This window comes from Salminus brasiliensis, chromosome 15 (assembly GCF_030463535.1).
Source record: "Salminus brasiliensis chromosome 15, fSalBra1.hap2, whole genome shotgun sequence".
Lineage (NCBI taxonomy): Eukaryota > Metazoa > Chordata > Actinopteri > Characiformes > Bryconidae > Salminus > Salminus brasiliensis.
The window spans coordinates 3,123,315-3,144,104 of record NC_132892.1 but is presented as its reverse complement, the minus strand read 5'-3'; the positions used below and the strand labels follow the sequence as shown (position 1 = coordinate 3,144,104).

The 20,790-nt window shown below is 46.7% G+C and overlaps 1 protein-coding gene across 1 annotated transcript in view; it reads right to left on the bottom strand.

Annotated features, from left to right (window-relative positions):
* The window catches only part of pard3ba (par-3 family cell polarity regulator beta a), a 167,434-nt gene that overhangs the window by 87,252 nt on the left and 59,392 nt on the right, over nt 1-20,790 (bottom strand). The window contains exons 6-10 of the mRNA XM_072656724.1: nt 17,400-17,486; nt 14,902-15,027; nt 12,293-12,723; nt 8,538-8,677; nt 8,317-8,445 (exon numbers count right to left, since the gene is read on the bottom strand). Coding sequence (XP_072512825.1) covers nt 8,317-8,445; nt 8,538-8,677; nt 12,293-12,723; nt 14,902-15,027; nt 17,400-17,486 — 913 coding nt within the window. The remainder of the gene's footprint in view (nt 1-8,316; nt 8,446-8,537; nt 8,678-12,292; nt 12,724-14,901; nt 15,028-17,399; nt 17,487-20,790) is intronic.

Here is a 20,790-nt window from a genome sequence, read left to right as displayed (position 1 = left end):
AGTCCTTTGGCAGTGAAGATAACCGGCAGTTAGTTGGCACCAAAGATCAGGGGATCATTACTCCCCTGGCACTAATGATCACCAGCTGATTAGCATGGAGGATTAGTAGATTAGCCCCGTTGCACTAATGATCAGACGGTCGTATAAACTAGAGATCAGTGGTTTCTTGACACTGAAGATCAGAAGTTATTGGGCAGCAGAGCAGCAGCCTCCTTTTGTTATAAAGATCAGTAGTTCCTTGGTACGACTGATCGGCAATTGATTGGCGGCTTCTTGGCAGTAAAGATCAGACGTTTTTTTGGACCTGAAAGTTAGTAGTTCCTTGGTACTAATGATTTGCAGATCCTTGGCACTAAAGATCAGGAGGTATCTGTCACGGAAAGTCATATACAAAATATCTGTGGACACGTTACATTATACATTGGCTGTTCCTTTGTACAAAATATCTGTAGTTTCTTTACATTAATCATTGGCTGTTCCTTTGTACAAAATATCTGTAGTTTCTTTACATTAATCATTGGCTGTTCCTTTGTACAAAATGTATAGTTCCTTTACATTACTCACTGGCTGTTCCTTTGTACAAAATATCTGTGGACACGTTTCATTAATCATTGGCTGTTATTTATAGTAATCATTGGCTGTTCCTTTGTACAAAATGTGAAGTTCCTTTACATTCATCATTGGCTGTTCCTTTGTACAGCATATCTGTAGATACTTTACATTAATAATTGACTGTTCTTTTGTACAAAATATCGGTAGGTCCTTCACATTAATCATTGGCTGTTCCTTTATACAAAACATTTGTAGTTTTTTTTTACACTCATCATTGGCTGTTCCTTTGTACAGCATTCCTGTAGATACTTTACATTAATAATTGACTGTTCTTTTGTACAAAATATCTGTAGATCCTTTACATTAATCATTGGCTGTTCCTTTGTACAGCATATCTGTAGATACTTTACATTAATAATTGACTGTTCTTTTGTACAAAATATCTGTAGGTCCTTTACATTAATAATTGGCTGTTCTTTTCCACAAAATATCTGTAGGTCCTTTACATGAATCACTGACTGTTCCTTTGCACTAAAGATCAGTTGCTCGTTGGCACTAAAATCAGTGGTTCCTTGTTAAAAATTGTGAGATTATAGTGTCTTGGTTTACCTGCTCTAACACACATGGTGTAACATCAGCTAATTTACAGCCCTATGAGCTAATGTACAGCTATCCTGGTTGTGACCAGGAGAAATGGCAATCCATGTAAAGCAGTGGCCTCTACAGCACCTCTCAAACAACTGTGGCTTAAAAATCTGCAAAAGAATGGGAGAAGGTGAAGAAGAGAAGAAAGGGAGAAGAAGAAACAGAGGCAGGGAAGTCGGTGAATAAAGGGTATCTGTGAGAGAGAGAGAGAGAGAGGACAAGAAAGAAGAAAGAAGCCAAGTGTTTTAGTTCAATTCCAAGCAAAACCATCCACCACCCCACTGCCAGCAATGCCCCAAGGCATCCAGTCTGAGAAACTGCATCACTCACAACCCCAAACAACAGAGGAACTGTTGGTGAGCGGGATCTAGCTTTTGGTCCTGCTCAGAATTCCAATCTGAACTGAGGGACAACTCTGGTGGTCCTGTCAACACTTTCACCAGAGTTCACACAAGGAGATATCTCCAAGGTCAGCAAACTGCCATTTTCACATTCGCTTCAAACACAATGTCACAAACTGTTTAGACCAGTATGAGAACTTGTATAAGCTGTGAAAGACGTGGCATTGAAGAGCACAATTATATATGCTTGGGTTCCTAATGCCAGGAGTCCACGGCCCCTTTTAAGGGAATGTCCCCACTGGCCACTTCACCAGAAAGCCCTAGCATGTAGCTCCACCTTTACTCGTAGACCATCTGTTGATGCTTGGTCACAGCTGGGTGACCATTGGATATCCTCCTGCCTCGTTCAACACCGCTGCTTCTGTCTGAATATTTTGGTGGATGGACCGCTCTCAAACCCACAGTGACCCTGACATGTAAAACCCACAGCACCTTGCCAACTGAGAACGCTTCACCACCTAATTAATATCTGGTTTATGAGCTTCCTGGACAAACAATTAGCACCTTGCGTGTTTAAGGTGGTGGTAACTTCAGGCTCCTGCAGACGATGTTGCACAAGGATGATCAGGCTATAAATACCTGCAAGGTGTGTGACAGGACTCAGACACTGAGAATAGTTTACGCAGTGCAGTGAGCGTCTCGTGGATGGTGAAAGACCACAGTGTGAAGGAAGCAGCTGAATCTGCAGGTTTATGGAAGCATACGGTCATACGGGTCTACCAGCAGTGGCAGAAATCCCAGTCTACATTCCTGAGCGTTCCACCCTGCAATTTTCATTCACAAGCCATAAAACCCGGCCACAATTCTGAGGACAACTGCTGGTAGACCTGTAGGACCATAGACGCTCACTGCACTGTATAAACTCTTCTCAACGTCTGAGTACTGCAGTATTTATACCTGCCATCTAAAGAGCCTGAAGTTACCACTTCTTACAAACTTAACATATCACTGAAGACACGTGGAGAGACGTGGTTGATTTGAAATGGGCTGAAAAATGCTGAACACATCCTTTAGGGTCCATCATGTTTACGACTGAAGGAGCTGAAGGCTCAAGGACACAGAGGCTGCCAAAGCGGCCACATGCCATAAGCCGTTTTCCTGTGGGGCGTCCTGGACTCTGGGGTGTGCCACCTCTGGGCCATGTGCAGGCTGACCTCTTCACCCTCCACACTCACAGAGGACCTAGTGTCCGAATGGACTCACCATTGTATCTAGGAGGCTTTGAAAGAATACAATACACAAAGCAAACGGCAAATAGATGAAAGGAGGTTTCGAACCTACATCGTTTGGTTTAGACCAATCAAGGTTCTTCTTTATATGTTTAGTTCCTGAGTGCTTATTAGTGACATCAGCCTCACAGCCCCAGTGCTAAACTAAAGAAGCAAACTGTCTATTTCAGCCAGAACTGAATTATAACGGAATTACACCCTATGGACAAAAGTATTTGGACGTCTGCTGTATCATTGTTTCTTTTGTAATCAAGGGTATTAAAAAGAGCTTGAAGGAACTTTCTCTACTAAGGTTTTCTACTAGATTTTGGAGGAGCACTGCTGTGAGGATTTGATGGCATTCAGCAACAATAATGTTAGTGAGGGCAGGAGGTCATCCTCAACTCATCCCAAAAGTACTGGATGGAGCTCCACCACCATCATTCCAGAGAACACAGTTCTTCCACTGCTCCACAGCTCAATACTGGGGGGGCTTTATACCCCTCTAGCCCACACTTGAGTAAAGTAGTAGGGGGTAAAGCGAAACTAACATAAAGCAATAGCTTCATTTGATTTCTTGAGAAATTAGATTATGAAGAATGTTTTGGGGAGGGGGTTCTAACGGGCAGGCTTTTTTTTTTTTTGTTTAAAGGCTGGACTTCATTCGTAAACAGTAACAGTAACTGGTCTCCTAATTTATTTATTATTATTATTATTATTATTATTATGTTTTTCACCCCACTTTCTAGTCCAAGTACCTGATCACTAACAATGCCCCCAACACTATCAGGTTGAAGATTAGCAAGTCTCCTCTGACAAATCAACCCACCCCTAAAAGGGCAAGGCCAATTGTGCTCTTTCAGGCTTTGGCTGCTGATGGCAAGCAGCGTTACCCGAGACTCGAACCATAACATCCAGATAATCCAGCCGAACAGATCTACAGAACCTTTTTCCAAGCTCCATCAGAACATCCCCGACTGTCTCTACTTGTTACCACATATTTTCTTAGTCACTGTTGCTCATCTTCACCCGCGGTGCCAGCATCTATTCAGGGCACTGTTGTTTTTTATGATTAAAGCTGCTAAATTCATATCAAATCAAGGCCACAGTGCGCTCTATAAATATTTAAAATGTCTGGGGCCATATCCATGCCTGAACTGCTTACAAAGACATGAGTAATAGGTAAGTCTCGAAGGCGCGTAGAAACCGCTAAGCCAGTCAGCATCTTCCAGATCTTTCACTGCGAGTGTTGGCATTTGTGTGTGTGTGCGAGAGGTAGACAGTGAGCGACAGCACGTTCGGCAGGATATCCAGTCATTAACACATCATTCCCATGCCCCCAGAGAGTCTGCTGCTCACAAACAAAGCTCTAACTCTGTCAGCAAGCCTCTATAGCCCACAAACCTCATTCTAACCCAGCGACTGACTTCCATTTGAGTCCGAAAAAGACTTTCAGGATGGGTGCGGGCTGGCTGTCTGTGGAGCTTCCTTCCCCAATATCTGCTGTTTTTGGGACGCTCTTGCCCCAAACGAGGTCAGTCAATCAGCAAAGACATGTATCCAAGTCTGGTGTATCTCCGCCACCTCCACCATGCTTTTATCTTCAGAGATTCAGAGTGATCCAATGGCACCTGGGCTCTAGGGGTGGGGATCTACATGTCAGTTAGCAGGGGAACAGTGTAAGAATCTGAGTGCTCCAAGGAAGGACAACCGGTGAACCCATGGAGGCCACACTCACAACTTACTCACAGGACTTAAAGGATCTGCAATTTTCATTCACAAGCCATGAAACCCGGCAACAATTCTGAGGAGAACTGCTGGTAGACCTGTATGGCCATAGACGCTCACTGCACTGTATAAACTCTTCTCAACGTCTGAGTCCCGCAGTATTTATACCTGCCATCTAAAGAGCCTGAAGTTACCACCACCTTAAACACGCAAGCTGCTAATTCTTTGTCCAGGGGAGCTTTTCTGGACAGCGTTTATGTACAGCTCTTCATGCCACACTATTGGCACCAGCGACCTTGCCAGAAAGCCTACCCTTCAGCAGCAATATGGCAACAGCTAGCATGGCAAAAGCTTAAACTCACAACTCACTCACAGGGCTTAAAGGATCTGTAGCTGTTTGGTGAACGTCCATATGAACGTCTGCATTCCGATAAAAGGCCAGTAAAGGGCAGCGGTGCCAACCAGCCTCACCCATCACCTGGGCCCTTCCCATCTAAACACTAGATAAAAATGGAAGCTACATCTTAAGGCTCAGAGGACAAGGCTTGAGTCCTTTACCAGGCAGGGTCACAGGAAACGCTACAGGAAGAGTCATAGAGGTCATTTCATACCACAGAACCTTTTTCACTATAGAGAGCAGATACTTCGGGCCCAAACTCCCCACTGCTGAAATGCCATCGGCCGTTCTATGCAGTCAATGGCTGTCCGAATCCCAGACACATCAAAATCTCGAATCCCAGACACATCTCGTCTGAGCGACTACATTTTGGTTAAAGATAAATCCAGGCGCTCGGCTGAACCATCATTTTGACGGACAAAGGAGGCTCTTGTTGCTAATGGCCAGTGGTTAACCATTAACTCCTGTCCTCCAAAGCAGGGCCGGAGAGCTTGCAGTGGAAACGAGACGTCTGGGCTGAGATGAACGTCTGGACAGTACACTGGAGAGCGAGCGAGAGACAAATGGCTGAGACAATTTCTCTTTTTATAAAGAATTTGTTGCATTTTTTTTTTTTGCAAGACTACACACACACACACACACACCCCTCCACACACACACTCAAGCTAAGTAAAGAGCAGATGGTGTGACAGAAGAGGCGACGTGTCTGCACCATCATTACGTCTTTTTATATCTCTTCACGTTGCTGAAAACTCTCGGATTCTAAGTACGTCATTTTTCCTCTCCGCCGCAACATTTCCGCCACAATTTACCCCCGCAAAAGGAGTCGGGAACGCTGACGCGGAATTCAAATGAGGAAGAAAATGAGGGATATAATAGACCCCCCCCCAATTCCACCCCCCCTCTGGTATGAATGCTGATCTTCACACGCTGGGTGCGTGGAAGCCTTTCATGGCACATAGTTGTGCTCTATGAGACTGAAGATTAATAAAGGGACAATCTGAGCTGTGTATGAGTGTGAGTGTAAGTGTGTGTGTGTGGCTTTGTGAACGCAGCTGTTCCTTTCCATTAGACCTCACAAGAGCCAAATCGCTCACAAAGCCGACCCCACAACAGCCTGGAGCCCAAATCAGCTCAGGGCCGGGGCCGGATGTTCAGTATTTTGGAAGGAAGGCACCTGAGGATGCCATTTTTCTGCTAGTGTGCACCACAGCAAACTGGAGCCACGGCTACTGGGAAGGAAGGTGTGCAAATGGGCGTTCGGCTGATGCTCTTATCCAGAGTGTAAGACGATGCTTGGACGGTTATGGCCCAATCAAACTTTGAAACTCGGCTTCTTTTGAGAGTCTGAAAAGCCATGCAACTTCCACTTACAGCCACAGACTGCTGCAATTATTGTGTATCGTAAATTACATACTGCACCTGAAAGAGTAGTTCTGCCCAAATATATATATATATATATAATTATAAGAAAAAGAAGAAGAAAAAGGGAAAGAAGAGGAAAAGTGCAGCTGCTGAAGGAAATGCAGGTTTCCAGGTTGATGAAAGCTGTTTGAAAACAGTTCTGGAAAGGTCTGAGAGTCCGATCCACAAAGCTGCACACAAGCACACTTCCCACCATCAGACCAAACAAGTTGGAGTTGGAATGGTGTTGACTACTCGAAAAACTGTGGGACGAGGTCTGCGGCAAAAAATCTGACAGAAGACAAAGAATAAAGCAGAGGCAGAAGAACAAGAAGCAGAAGCCAAGGCAGAAGAACAAGAAGCAGAGGCAGAAGAACAAGGAGAGGCAGAAGGAGCAAAAGAAAAAGAAGCAGAAGAACAAGAAGCAGAGGCAAAAGAAGCAGAAGCAGAGGCAGAAGAACAAGAAGCAGAGGCAGAAGTAGAGGCAGAAGAACAGAAGCAGAGGCAGAAGAACAAGAAGCAGAGGCAGAAGCAGAGGCAGAAGAACAAGAAGCAGAGGCAGAAGAACAAGAAGGAGAGGCAGAAGGAGCAAAAGCAAAAGAACAAGAAGCAGAAGAAGTAGAGGCAAAAGAAGCAGAGGCAGAAGAACAAGATGCAGAGGCAGAGGAACAAGAAGCAGAGGCAGAGGCAGAAGCAGAGGCAGAAGAACAAGATGCAGAGGCAGAAGAACAAGAAGCAGAGGCAGAAGAACAAGAAGCAGAGACAGAAGAAGCAGAAGAAGCCGAGGCAGAAGAAGCCGAGGCAGAAGAACAAGAAGCAGAGGCAGAAGAACAAGATGCAGAGGCAGAAGTACAGAAGAAGAGGCAGAAGAACAATATGCAGAGGCAGAAGAACAAGAAGCAGAGGCAGAAGGAGCAAAAGCAGCAGAGACAGAAAAGTCAAAAGCAGAAAATCGAAGCAGAGGCAGAAGACGACTCAGAAGAAGATGAACTGGAAGGTGATAATCAGATAGTAATATTTTGCGATGTGCATTATATATTAATTATTAACAAAAGCCAATAACCACCAGTTACTCATTACACAGCTGACTTCAGCCTGATTGGTGCCCAGACTTTCAGTCAGTGTCAGCCTTCTCCCTATACAGCTCCTCACTCCTCAGTCCTAATAAAGCCCTAATAATAATAATAATAATAATAATAATAATAATAACAATCAGGCCTGTAATGAAGATGTGTGAGTGTGTAGAACCTCTGAAAGTTCTCAGGAACCTTCATGTGAGGTTCTTTATCAATGAAGAACATCTTGCCGTTCTTTTTGGGGCTTCTTCTATGGCATCAGACCATCTGAAGCCCCTTTCTTTTTAAGCTCCAGTAAGTCGCGTCGCCCGACTCTCCGGCTTGACTCTCTGGGCCGACTCTCCGGGCCGACTCTCCGCTGCACGTTCATCTTTATTACGCGACATCAAACGTCTTGTAGAGGAAGCAATGCAGGCGAGCGGTGCGAGGCCGCTGGATAGATCAGGGACTGTTTTTCGTCCCGCCTGACATGTTTATGACTGTCCCGTCTGAAAGCTGGAGCGTTTGATGAGCTGAGGGAGCGGTGTGAATGAACTGCAGATAGACACAGACACAATGGAAGGACGGGGGTCTGCTTCCGGAGCTGAGGGATATAGGGGCTTCTGAGGGAGGTCTGATGTGCAGAGGCCTACAAAACGGAGGAAGGGGGGGCGCAAAAAAACACTGGGGTGCTTTCAAAAGGAGGTCAGAAAGCCACAAGCCCCCGCACCAACATCTGGCAGAGGTGGTGGGCCAGCATGCCCCAGCGACTTCCCGTCCAACCGCCGAGCGTGCACAAGACTTCCTGCCAGGAGCTGAATCAACATATCCCAAACAGGTTGGGGGGGGTGGCCTGGTTAAGAGGGGGGTGGGGGGGGGTAGTAGTGTGAAGATGAGATGAGGGGGGAAAGAAAAGGGAGACTCACTAGTTCTCGGGGTATAAACAGCTCCTCCTGTCTGGTTATAACCAGTGACACGGTCTCTCCCAGCTTGGTGCTTCGCAGCATAGCCACCAGCTCTTCCTGCGAATGGCCTGTTATGTCCACTCCATTGACCTGCGGTGGAAACAGAGCAGAAGCAGCTTAGGAAAGCAGCTTGCAGGGCGGGCTAGTGGGTGGGAGTTAGCAGTGGACCCTGAAACCCTCACCTCTAGTATGCGGTCCCCGGACTGCAGGCGCCCGTCCTTCACAGCAGCTCCGCGGGGCAGGATGCTCTTGACCAAGATGGGCCCTGGACCATGCACGGAGGAGTCTCTGGTCACCACCGTGAAGCCAAGCCCTTCGGTACCTGTTGACAGTGACACAAAATGATGGAGGATGAGGATGGAGGATGCTAGTAGGCCTATAGTACTGGCTGCTGCAATGGGTCTATGGTGGCTGTGACAGATCTGTGGTCCTAGGTAGGACTGTACAAAGTCTATGGTACGAAAAGGACCAGAATCATGCCCTATTGTATGATTTTGGGAATGGCCACAGCACTAACAGCTCCATGGAAGGTCTATGAGTCAAACAGGACCTCAGAAGGTCCATGACACTAATGAGTCTATGGACTGTGGTGCTAAATGAGTCTATGGAAGGTGTAGGGCACTAGCAGGACTATGGAAGGTGTATGGCACTAGCAGGACTATGGAAGGTGTAGGGCACTAGCAGGACTATGGAAGGTGTATGGCTCTAACAGTACTATGGAAGGTGTAGGGCACTAGCAGGTCTATGGAAGGTGTATGGCACTAGCAGGACTATGGAAGGTGTAGGGCACTAGCAGGACTATGGAAGGTGTATGGCACTAGCAGGACTATGGAAGGTGTAGGTCTCTAGCAGGTCTATGGAAGGTGTAGGTCTCTAGCAGGACTATGGAAGGTGTAGGGCACTAGCAGGACTATGGAAGGTGTATGGCACTAGCAGGACTATGAAAGGTGTATGGCACTAGCAGGACTATGGAAGGTATAGGGCACTAGCAGGACTATGGAAAGCATATGCCCTTAATGAGTCTATAGAAACTACAAAATAATACACATCTAGATTTTTTGAGTTTATTGATCTGCAAGATCATCAAGCACAAACTGCAAAACAATCCTTCAGATCTCAAATATGTATTTCAAGCATGTCTGAAAATGCCTGAAGTCTGTGACCTGACATGCTGGCCCAGAATTCGCTCTCACAGGGCCCCTGCACTGCTGGCTGAATGGGTATAAGGGCACTCTTGCCCGGTGAGCAGTGTTTAAGCTATTGGTCACCCTGAAGGGGTGTGAACGCCCCCGTCTCTGCCGCTGCACACTGATAAATGTTTTCTTATGGGGATTAGACAGGTCTGCGCTTTAATTTCACACGCCAGCACATTCTGGGGGGAGCCTCGGAGATGGGGAGAGCAGGATATGGAGAGTGGACGGAGGAGCGAGAGGGAGAGAGGAGTGCAGAGAAAGAGAGAGAGAGAGAGAAAGGCTTGTTGGAGGGAGATTAGTGGCGGTGCAAGGAAGGGAAATGAAAAGAAAAGAAGAGAGGGCGGGAAAGAGGAACAGGAAAAGAGAAAAGGAGAGACAGACAAGAACAGAAAGATGGAGAGAGAGGCTTAGGGAATCATCCTAAGACGCATTCCCCATGACTCCGCTATCCCCGAGGGCACGTGTGATTACTGAAGCTAAGGATAGCTCTCTCACCCACTCTCACACTCACAGACATACAAACTCACACTCGCACTCAAACACACTCGCAGTCACGACTGAAAGATGTTACACAGGATAGAAACCAATCCGGCATACTAAAGATGGCAAATGATGAAATCCCATCTCCCAGTGGGGCTCCCGACTGACTTACATTAATGTTTTAAACCCAGAGAGCCTGTCAATCAGGCGACAGAGGAGGAGAGAGGAAAAGAGAAGGGATGAGATGAGAAGAAGCGAGAAGAAAAGACAGGAGAAGAGACCAGAGGAAAGCACGAGACAAGAGACAAGACGACGACACAGGAGGAGAAGAGAGGAGTCGAGAAGAAACCAGAAGAGAAGACAAGACGTGACAAGACAAGAGAAGAGACAAGAGAAAACTAGAAGACACGAGTAGAGAAAATCCAGGAGAGAAGACAAGAGAAGAGACCAGAGGAGGAGACAAGAGAAGAGAACAGAAGAGAAGACAAGACAAGAGAAGACAAGAGAAGAGACAAGACGACGACACTGGAGGAGAAACCAGAAGAGAAGACAAGACGAGACAAGACAAGACAAGACAAGAGACAAGACGACGACACTGGAGGAGAAACCAGAAGAGAAGACAAGACAAGAGAAAACAAGACGAGACAAGACAAGACGAGAGACAAGAGGAAACTAGAAGACACGAGTAGAGAAAATCCAGGAGAGAAGACAAAAAAAGAGACCAGAGGAGGAGACAAGAGAAGAGAACAGAAGACAAGACAAGAGAAGACAAGAGAAGAGACAAGAAGAGGAGACAAGAGAAGAGAACAAAAGACAAGACAAGACAAGAGAAGACAAGAGGAAACTAGAACCCACAAGAAGAGTAGAGTAGAGAAGAAAAGACAAAAGAAGAGAATAGAAGAGAAGACAAGAGACCAGAAGAGAAGACAAGAGAGGAGACAAGAAGAGAAGAAAAGACAAGAGAAGAGACAAGAGGAAAGAATAAGAAAAGAGACAAAACAACGACACAGGAAGAGAGGAGAGGAGTAGAGAAGAAACCAGAAGAGAAGACAAGAAAAGAGAAGAGAAGAGAACACAAGACAAAAGAAGTGAAGACAGGAGGAAACTAGAAGAGACAAAAAGAGTAGAGAAGAATTCTAAAGAGAAGACATGAAAAGTGAAGAGACCAGAGAAAAAGAGAAGAACAGAGACAAAAGGAACCAAAGAGAGAAGAACAGACGAGACTAAAAAGAAAAGAGACAAGAAGAGAAGAGATGAGAAGAGAAGTGGAGAGACAAAAGGAAATCAAAAGAAAGGAGATGAGAATAGAAGAGAAGAGACAAAAAGAAAATAAAAGGAGAAGAGACCAGGAGAGATGAAAGAAGAAACAAGAGAAAAAAGTGATGATAGAAGAAAGGAAACGAGACAAGAGATGAGACAAGACAAGATGGGAAGAGAAGAGATGAGACGAGATGAGACAAGACAAGATGGGAAGAGAAGAGATGAGACGAGACAAGATGGGAAGAGAAGAGATGAGACGAGATGAGAAGAGACGAGATGGGAAGAGAAGAGATGAGACGAGATGAGACAAGACAAGATGGGAAGAGACGAGATGAGAAGAGACGAGATGGGAAGAGAAGAGATGAGACGAGATGAGACAAGACAAAATGGGAAGAGAAGAGATGAGACGAGACAAGATGGGAAGAGAAGAGATGAGACGAGATGAGACAAGACAAGATGGGAAGAGAAGAGATGAGACGAGATGAGAAGAGACGAGATGGGAAGAGAAGAGATGAGACGAGATGAGACGAGACAAGATGGGAAGAGAAGAGATGAGACGAGATGAGACAAGACAAGATGGGAAGAGAAGAGATGAGACGAGATGAGACAAGACAAGATGGGAAGAGAAGAGATGAGACGAGACAAGATGGGAAGAGAAGAGATGAGACGAGATGAGAAGAGACGAGATGGGAAGAGAAGAGATGAGACGAGATGAGACAAGACAAGGTGGGAAGAGATGACAAGAGATGATAGGTGACCAAAACAGAAGAGAATGAAATGAAGACATGAGAGGAGTTGAGAAGAGACGAGATGCAGGACTCTGTTTTTACTCCTAAATAAATGAACAGCACTAATTACCACAATGACTGACGTTTAATAGACTTCAGCCACGTCAGTCCACAGAGCTGGAATCTGAGCTGATAACCCGCATTAGAAAAGAAGTCCATGAAGGACGTCTCGCGTAAAACGTCCTCGTCCTCATAACCTGATGCAAAACAACCCACCTTTCGTCAAATTGATCTTCATCTTCTTGCCGCCTTTCTTATTCGCCACGTTCGGCAGTGGGGCAAGGGCGGGGCTTCTTCTGGAGGCGGGACTCTCACTGCGCCCCTTGGGAGTGGGCGAGGCACTGACAGGAGGCGGCGGGGTCTCCTGGCGACGCTCGACCTCTGCGGGGGCGTGCTTGACAGGAGGTGGGGTTTCTTGCCGAGGCGGAGTCTCAGCGCTTGGTCGCACGAGCCGCTCTACGGCCTTGGCGTCGCCCTTGCGAACCAAGAATGGGCTCTTGACCTTGGGGACGGCAGAGGTGCCGGGGTCAGGGCCAGTGAAGAGTTGGCCAATGAGACTCTTCTCATAGTGAAGCTTGTTGGCTACAGGTAGCACCTCAAGGTGGACAAGTGAGGAGGACATAGCCTGACGGAAGACCTCCTGCGATCTGGAAAGCAGAACAAGACATGTCAAATTCACAATTCACTGATATCTACAGACTGAGAAGGATTTCCCCATTTTTCCAGACTTCAAATCACTTGAGACTGAGTGGACACTCTGAGGGTGGAACATTCCAGGTGTCATGAACACAGCATTAGTCAGCCAGCAGCAGAAACAGTGGAAGGTGTTTTGGCATTAGCAGTAGTAGCAACAGTAGTAGCGGCAGTAGTAGCAGTAGGAGTAGCAACAGTAGTAGCAGCAGTATTAGTAGCGGCAGAGGTAGCAGTAGCAGTAGTAGTAGTAGTAGTAGTAGATCAGTAGTAGTAGTAACAGTAGTAGTAGCAGTAGTAGTAGCAGTAGTAGTAGTAGCAGTAATAGTAGTAGCAGTAGTAGTAGTAGCAGTAGTAGTAGTAGTAGCAGTAGTAGTAGTAGCAGTAGCAGTAGTAGTAGTAGCAGTAGCAGTAGTAGTAGTAGTAGCAGTAGTAGCAGTAGTAGTAGCAGTAGTAGTAGTAGTAGTAGTAGATCAGTAGTAGTAGTAGTAGTAGTAGTAGATCAGTAGTAGTAGTAATAGTAGTAGTAGTAGTAGTAGATTAGTAGTACTAGTAGTCATAGTAGTGGTGGAGTAGTAGTAGTATGCATAGTATTAGTAGTAGCAGCAGTACTAATAGTAGTAGTAGTTTTAGTAGTAATAGTAGTATGAGTAGTAGCAGTAATAATAGTCGCAGTAGTAGTAGTAGTAGTAGTATAATAGTAGTATAATCAGAATAGGGACAGGGGTAGTAGTAGTAGGTGTAGTAACAGCAGTAGTGGTAGTAGCAGAATAGGGACAGGGGTAGTAGTAGTAGGTGTAGTAACAGCAGTAGTGGTAGTAGCAGAATAGGGACAGGGGTAGTAGTAGTAGGTGTAGTAACAGCAGTAGTGGTAGTAGCAGAATAGGGACAGGGGTAGTAGTAGTAGGTGTAGTAACAGCAGTAGTGGTAGTAGCAGAATAGGGACAGGGGTAGTAGTGGTAGGTGTAGTAACAGCAGTAGTGGTAGTAGCAGAATAGGGACAGGGGTAGTAGTAGTAGGTGTAGTAACAGCAGTAGTGGTAGTAGCAGTATAGGGACAGGGGTAGTAGTAGTAGGTGTAGTAACAGCAGCAGTGGTAGTTGCAGTATAGGGACAGGGGTAGTAGTAGTAGGTGTAGTAACAGCAGTAGTGGTAGTAGCAGTATAGGGACAGGGGTAGTAGTAGTAGGTGTAGTAACAGCAGTAGTGGTAGTAGCAGTATAGGGACAGGGGTAGTAGTAGTAGGTGTAGTAACAGCAGTAGTGGTAGTAGCAGAATAGGGACAGGGGTAGTAGTAGTAGGTGTAGTAACAGCAGCAGTGGTAGTAGCAGTATAGGGACAGGGGTAGTAGTAGTAGGTGTAGTAACAGCAGCAGTGGTAGTAGCAGTATAGGGACAGGGGTAGTAGTAGTAGGTGTAGTAACAGCAGCAGTGGTAGTAGCAGTATAGGGACAGGGGTAGTAGTAGTAGGTGTAGTAACAGCAGCAATGGTAGTAGCAGTATAGGGACAGGGGTAGTAGTAGGTGTAGTAACAGCAGTAGTGGTAGTAGCAGTATAGGGACAGGGGTAGTAGTAGTAGGTGTAGTAACAGCAGCAGTGGTAGTAGCAGTATAGGGACAGGGGTAGTAGTGGTAGGTGTAGTAACAGCAGTAATGGTAGTAGCAGTAGTATTAGACACCAGCAAGATGGGACCACAAGGAAGGGGTTTCAGATAAAGTGGCCAGTCAGTGTTCATCCAAGGATGTCAGCTACTCAGTGAGTAAGAGAGTAAGGAAGAACTTCTGGAGTTCACCTCAGGTCTCTCTCTCTCTCTCTCTCTCTCTCTCTCTCTCTCTCTCTCTTCAGTCGCCCGCCACACTTCATTTAATCCGCAGGCGTTCTGAAGGTTGTCCTATTCCACGATGGCACTTAATAGGGCTGCTTCTCCACAGCCGCGACGAGAGCGGGAGCGAGAAAGTCGGCTCTTTTGTTTGGGGTAAAGACTCGGCGGTGGAAGAGGAGTAGGAGGGATGAGAGAGGGAGATATAGGGAGGGATGAAGGCTGAGGGAGGAAGCGAGAGAGGCGGCGTGACAGCGAGAACATCAACAAGAGGCGAAAAGGAAAGAGATGAGGGAGAGAGGGAAGTGAAGGTACTCACTGAGCAAAAGACTTGTCTATTAGCTCGGTGCCATTGATCTGGACGATGCATTCGTCCTCCTGAAAGATGCCCTCGCGCTTCGAGCGGCTGTTCTCCTCGATGCCTTTCACGTGGAGGCCCAGGGTCCTGAGACGAAACACACCAATCGATGGTTAATAACGACCTCCATCACATGTAATGCTCCCGTCACTGGGTCAGGGTGAGGACTCCGACACTCTAGAGCAGATGAACCTATTGGCACTATGCCTTGCCCCACCATGCCAGGCGTGGGCTAGAGGGTATAAAGCCCCCCAGAAGCATCTCTGGAATGATGGTTGGTGCTCCCCCTCTAATACTTTCGGGATGAGCTGGGGATAAGATGGGGTGGTGATCAATTATCCAACATCAAGCTCTTGTCGCTGAACGCAATCAAATTCTCACAGCAATGCTTCTCCAAATTCTAGTAGAAAGCCTTCTTCCCTGGACAGTAGAGACAGTTAGTCCAACAAAAGCCGGATAGACTCTTTCTAATACCCTTGATTTCAGAAGAAACAGTGACCGAGCAGGTGTCCGAATACTTTTGTCTATTTATCTCTACAAGCCCCTTTTCTGTAGCTTTATCTATAACTATTATGACGTCTTTTTACCAGGACATCTAGGTCCAGAAACTGGAAGTCACTAATAGACACTATGGGCAGTAATGCTGCAGATTAACAGCAAGGGATCTGGAGGTAACTTTAAAAGCCTAGACTTCAGTCCGCAGGTGGGAAAGGTGAACAAATCGCTTATATATTAAAAGTTATTAAAGCTGAATGAGGTTTTTGAAGTCTATGCTTTTCCACCTGTGCGAATAAAGTGTATTTAAATGAGCTTCAAAATGAAAAGCTCCAGTTTTTGCCAGCAGAACTACAAAGGAGGACCGGTCATTATGTGCAGATATCAATGCCATCGTCCATCATTAACGTTCATCACACTGTACACTCATTTGAAGTCTCAGGGGAAACAAAGTGAAAATATTCAAATATCCAGATCACTCACTTCATATCAATCACAATATCCAGCTTTTATGTGGAGATGCCTTTAAAAACTGCTTGAATGCTACGCGAGCTAGACTAAACACACTGAAAGAGTGAGTGGAGTGGTGAGAAATGAGTGAAACAGGCCCTTCACATGTGCAGGTAAGATGATGTAGAAGCCAGAAGTTGAAGGCTTAAATATGTCTTTGCCTTCTTTGTTCTTCTTAGAACCCTTTTATTAGGAGTGCAAGATTCATTTTGCTGCTAAGTGACGACACACACACACACACACACACACACACACACACAAATGCTGTTATGTATGAACAAAATACAAACAAACATGATGGGTGGATGGGATGACCTGGGCCGGGCTGGACTTGCTGGTTGACATGGGATATCTGACTTAAAGGACAATGACCGGGCCAGTCTGGGCCAGAAGGGGCTCTGGGCTGTGGGGATGGCGTGTCCCTGTTTGGGTGGTGGGCAGCACATGGCTGCTGGCTGTGCTGGGCGCTGTAGATATCGGCGGTGGGGTGGAGGAGCTGTGCTGCCTGGTTCACAGGGCCTTTGTGAATGCAGGCTGGTCTAGCGGCGCGAGAGCGTGGTGAATGACGAGTGTCCGCCTGTATCTGCAAACTGTGTGTGTGTGTGTGTGTGTGTGTGTGTGTTTTAATGCGACAGACCGCTTTCGAGAGGTCAGCAGGTCACTAAACACATTTGCACCCCTGAATGAGAAAGCGCGAGAGCTAGAGAAAGCGAGAGCGCGCCACAGATGATGGAAAGGACACACAGATAAATACAATGATCATCCTTAAAAGAGCCCATTAGTGAATACCTGCTGCAGAACCCACCCAAAACAGGAAGCGTGACATTTCAAAGCCTCTTCCTGTCACACGCAGGGAGTGCGCGCGAGTGCGTGTGAGTGTGTGCGAGTGTGTCCATGTGTCAGGCTGCCCTTTGAACTGAAGCTTTGACCTTAGGATGTGAGCTGTACCCTAGTCACCTTCACGTTTCCTTCCTGGGTCTGTGTGCATGTGTGTGTGTGTGTGTGTGTGTGTGCATGTGTGTGTGTGTGTGTTTGTGAGAAAGAGAGAGCGTGTACATACACCAGTTTCTGGCCCGTACCTGCATGATTTTATTGACCGCACTACTGCCACATGATTATCTGATTATATACACTGTCTGGACAAAAGTATTTGGACACCTGCTCATTCATCCTGCTTCTGCTGGAGTAACTGTAAAGTTTTCTACTAGATTTTGGAGGAGCACTGCTGTGAGGATTTGATTGCATCCAGCAACAAGAGCAGGATGTTGTTAGTGAGGTCAGGATGTTGGATGATGATGATCACCACCCGACCTCATCCCAACAGTACTGGATGGAGCTCCATCATCCATCATTCCAGAGAACACAGTTCTTCCACTGCTTTACAGCTCAATGCAAGCACCAGGCTTTTGTGTGTGTGTGTGTGTGTGTGTGTGTGTGTGTGTGTGTTTTCTTACCGTCCACTCAGTGAAGAACAGTATGGTACAACTTTAATTCCCAAAGGCCCCAGGTCTCCAGAGATCTCCACTGTCCTGGTGAGAGCGCTGTGTAAACATACAAACACAAACTCCAACAGTCAGACGCATCAGACGCATCAGACGCACATTCTGATCTTTTAAAGATCCAGGCAGGTAAAGCACAGTGCTTACGTTCACACTTCTACACATTTCAGGAATCACAACACAGGACAGAAGTCTGATTCAGACAGGATTCTGTCAGGCGGTAGTCTGATTCAGACAGGATTCTGTCAGGCTGTAGTCTGATTCAGACAGGATTCTGTCAGGCTGTAGTCTGATTCAGACAGGATTCTGTCAGGCTGTAGTCTGATTCAGACAGGATTCTGTCAGGCTGTAGTCTGATTCAGACAGGATTCTGTCAGGCGGTAGTCTGATTCAGACAGGATTCTGTCAGGCTGTAGTCTGATTCAGACAAGATTCTGTGAGGCTACAGTCTGATTCAGACAGGATTCTGTCAGGCGGTAGTCTGATTCAGACAGGATTCTGTCAGGCTGTAGTCTGATTCAGACAAGATTCTGTGAGGCTACAGTCTGATTCAGACAGGATTCTGTCAGGCGGTAGTCTGATTCAGACAGGATTCTGTCAGGCTGTAGTCTGATTCAGACAAGATTCTGTGAGGCGGTAGTCTGATTCAGACAGGATTCTGTCAGGCTGTAGTCTGATTCAGACAGGATTCTGTCAGGCGGTAGTCTGATTCAGACAGGATTCTGTCAGGCTACAGTCTGATTCAGACAAGATTCTGTCAGGCTGTAGTCTGATTCAGACAGGATTCTGTCAGGCGGTAGTCTGATTCAGACAGGATTCTGTCAGGCTGTAGTCTGATTCAGACAGGATTCTGTCAGGCTGTAGTCTGATTCAGACAGGATTCTGTCAGGCGGTAGTCTGATTCAGACAGGATTCTGTCAGGCTGTAGTCTGATTCAGACAAGATTCTGTGAGGCGGTAGTCTGATTCAGACAGGATTCTGTCAGGCTGTAGTCTGATTCAGACAGGATTCTGTCAGGCGGTAGTCTGATTCAGACAGGATTCTGTCAGGCTGTAGTCTGATTCAGACAGGATTCTGTCAGGCGGTAGTCTGATTCAGACAGGATTCTGTCAGGCTACAGTCTGATTCAGACAAGATTCTGTCAGGCTGTAGTCTGATTCAGACAGGATTCTGTCAGGCTGTAGTCTGATTCAGACAGGATTCTGTCAGGCTGTAGTCTGATTCAGACAAGATTCTGTCAGGCTGCAGTCTGATTCAGACAGGATTCTGTCAGGCTGTAGTCTGATTCAGACAGGATTCTGTCAGGCTGTAGTCTGATTCAGACAGGATTCTGTCAGGCTGTAGTCTGATTCAGACAAGATTCTGTCAGGCTGTAGTCTGATTCAGACAGGATTCTGTCAGGCTGTAGTCTGATTCAGACAGGATTCTGTCAGGCTGTAGTCTGATTCAGACAAGATTCTGTCAGGCTACAGTCTGATTCAGACAGGATTCTGTCAGGCTGTAGTCTGATTCAGACAAGATTCTGTCAGGCTGTAGTCTGATTCAGACAAGATTCTGTCAGGCTACAGTCTGATTCAGACAGGATTCGGAGAGCCTGCAGTCTGATTCAGACAGGATTCGGAGAGCCTGCAGTCTGATTCAGACAGGATTCGGAGAGCCTGCAGTCTGATTCAGACAGGATTCGGAGAGCCTGCAGTCTGATTCAGACAGGATTCGGAGAGCCTGCAGTCTAATTCAGACAGGATTCGGAGAGCCTGCAGTCTGATTCAGACAGGATTCGGAGAGCCTGCAGTCTGATTCAGACAGGATTCGGAGAGCCTGCGGTCTGATTCAGACAAACCAAGTGCAGATAAACTTCAATGCTGTACAAAGACAAATGGGGAAATCCACGATTCAATTCAATTAATCAAAGATCAAAGACAAAGACCAGAGATCAAAGACATGAACCAGACTCACGAGCGTCTGTGGTTCAGTAACAGTATCAATTGCTCCCTTTTGGCCCTGATTCTTCACGGGTCAGGAGTGCAGCGCTGCTGCTGGAGCGAGAGAGGGAACAAAGCCCAGGGGGCAAGTAGCTGCCGTTGCGCTCGGTTAGCTTCCTCCTGGGCACACTCTTGGATCATTTAACGCCGCTGATCGGCCTCACTGACCGAACGCTCTCGCTCAGAACCAGACATACACACAGCAATAGCCTCCCCCTATACCTGCATGCAATACGGGCCTGGACAACCTGGCCAAAGACCCGACCTTGTGCTAATTATCATTTGGATGCAAGCGTGGTCTCGCCATTTGCTGAGTATTTAGGTGGAGAATAATAGGGGTGTGACTTCGGTCGGAGTGAAAAATGCTCATAAGACCTTTAACAAGCCTTTTTACCACCCTGTTATTTTACCCCTGAATGGTAACCCCCTTCCGATGAGTGTCCAGTTTGGGTCAGCTGGGGTAGTCCACTTCATCTTCGAGGGAGCGGACGATGGCGATGTTAAAGCTAGCGTCGGCTCTTTGGCTTTGCGGCTTTTGCTGCGTCGCGGGTTCGAGCTTCCCTTCCGCAGACAATTGCAGTTTCGAGGCCTGGTTCCCATAGCAACCAGAAATTCCCATGCCTAGCAGCGCCTGAAGGCGATGAGCTGCTCTCCAGCATCAACACCACCCCTCTGAAGTCTCCTGAAGTCACCGCTCGACTCTGACCAGGGCTTTGACCTGCGGGCGGATCTATATTTTATATAACGGGTCGCGACTGTGATGTAAGAGTTTCAGGGTTTTGGAATCGGCCTGTTTTCAGGCTCTGTTTTGGTTCTGCTGGACGTTCTTCTGAAGGAGGAACAGCAGTGTTTTGAGCTGCACGGTTTGATGGTCTATTCTAGGATACCCATTCTAGGTCTTAAGGGTTTGCAGCTCAAGACCACCCACACAAACATGTGGGGTCTTAGAAGAGCAGTTCTTCAGGAGTAAATGGGTTTAAAGACACGTGAATATGATATATCCTAATTGATTATATTATAGTTTATTACATCAGAACATTATGACCACCATAAGCGATGGAAGGTGTCCAGTCTAGAGGTTCGCTGCTCCACAGTGGGGCACTGTCATCGCTCCCCTCTGGCATCAGTGACCCGTATGGCACCACTGTTCCGTCTGGGACTACGACGGCTGTAGAACACCCTAGGAAGTACGCAGCTTCTGAGATGCTACCACTCGGACTACCACTATGCCACGGTCATATCAGAACATTATGACCACCCAGGCCGGGACGTCACAGATGCCACGTGATGCCACGTGATGCCAGGGCAAGGGTACCGGGCGAAGGGTAAATGGTAGCATCTCGGAAACTGCTTGGAAACTTCCT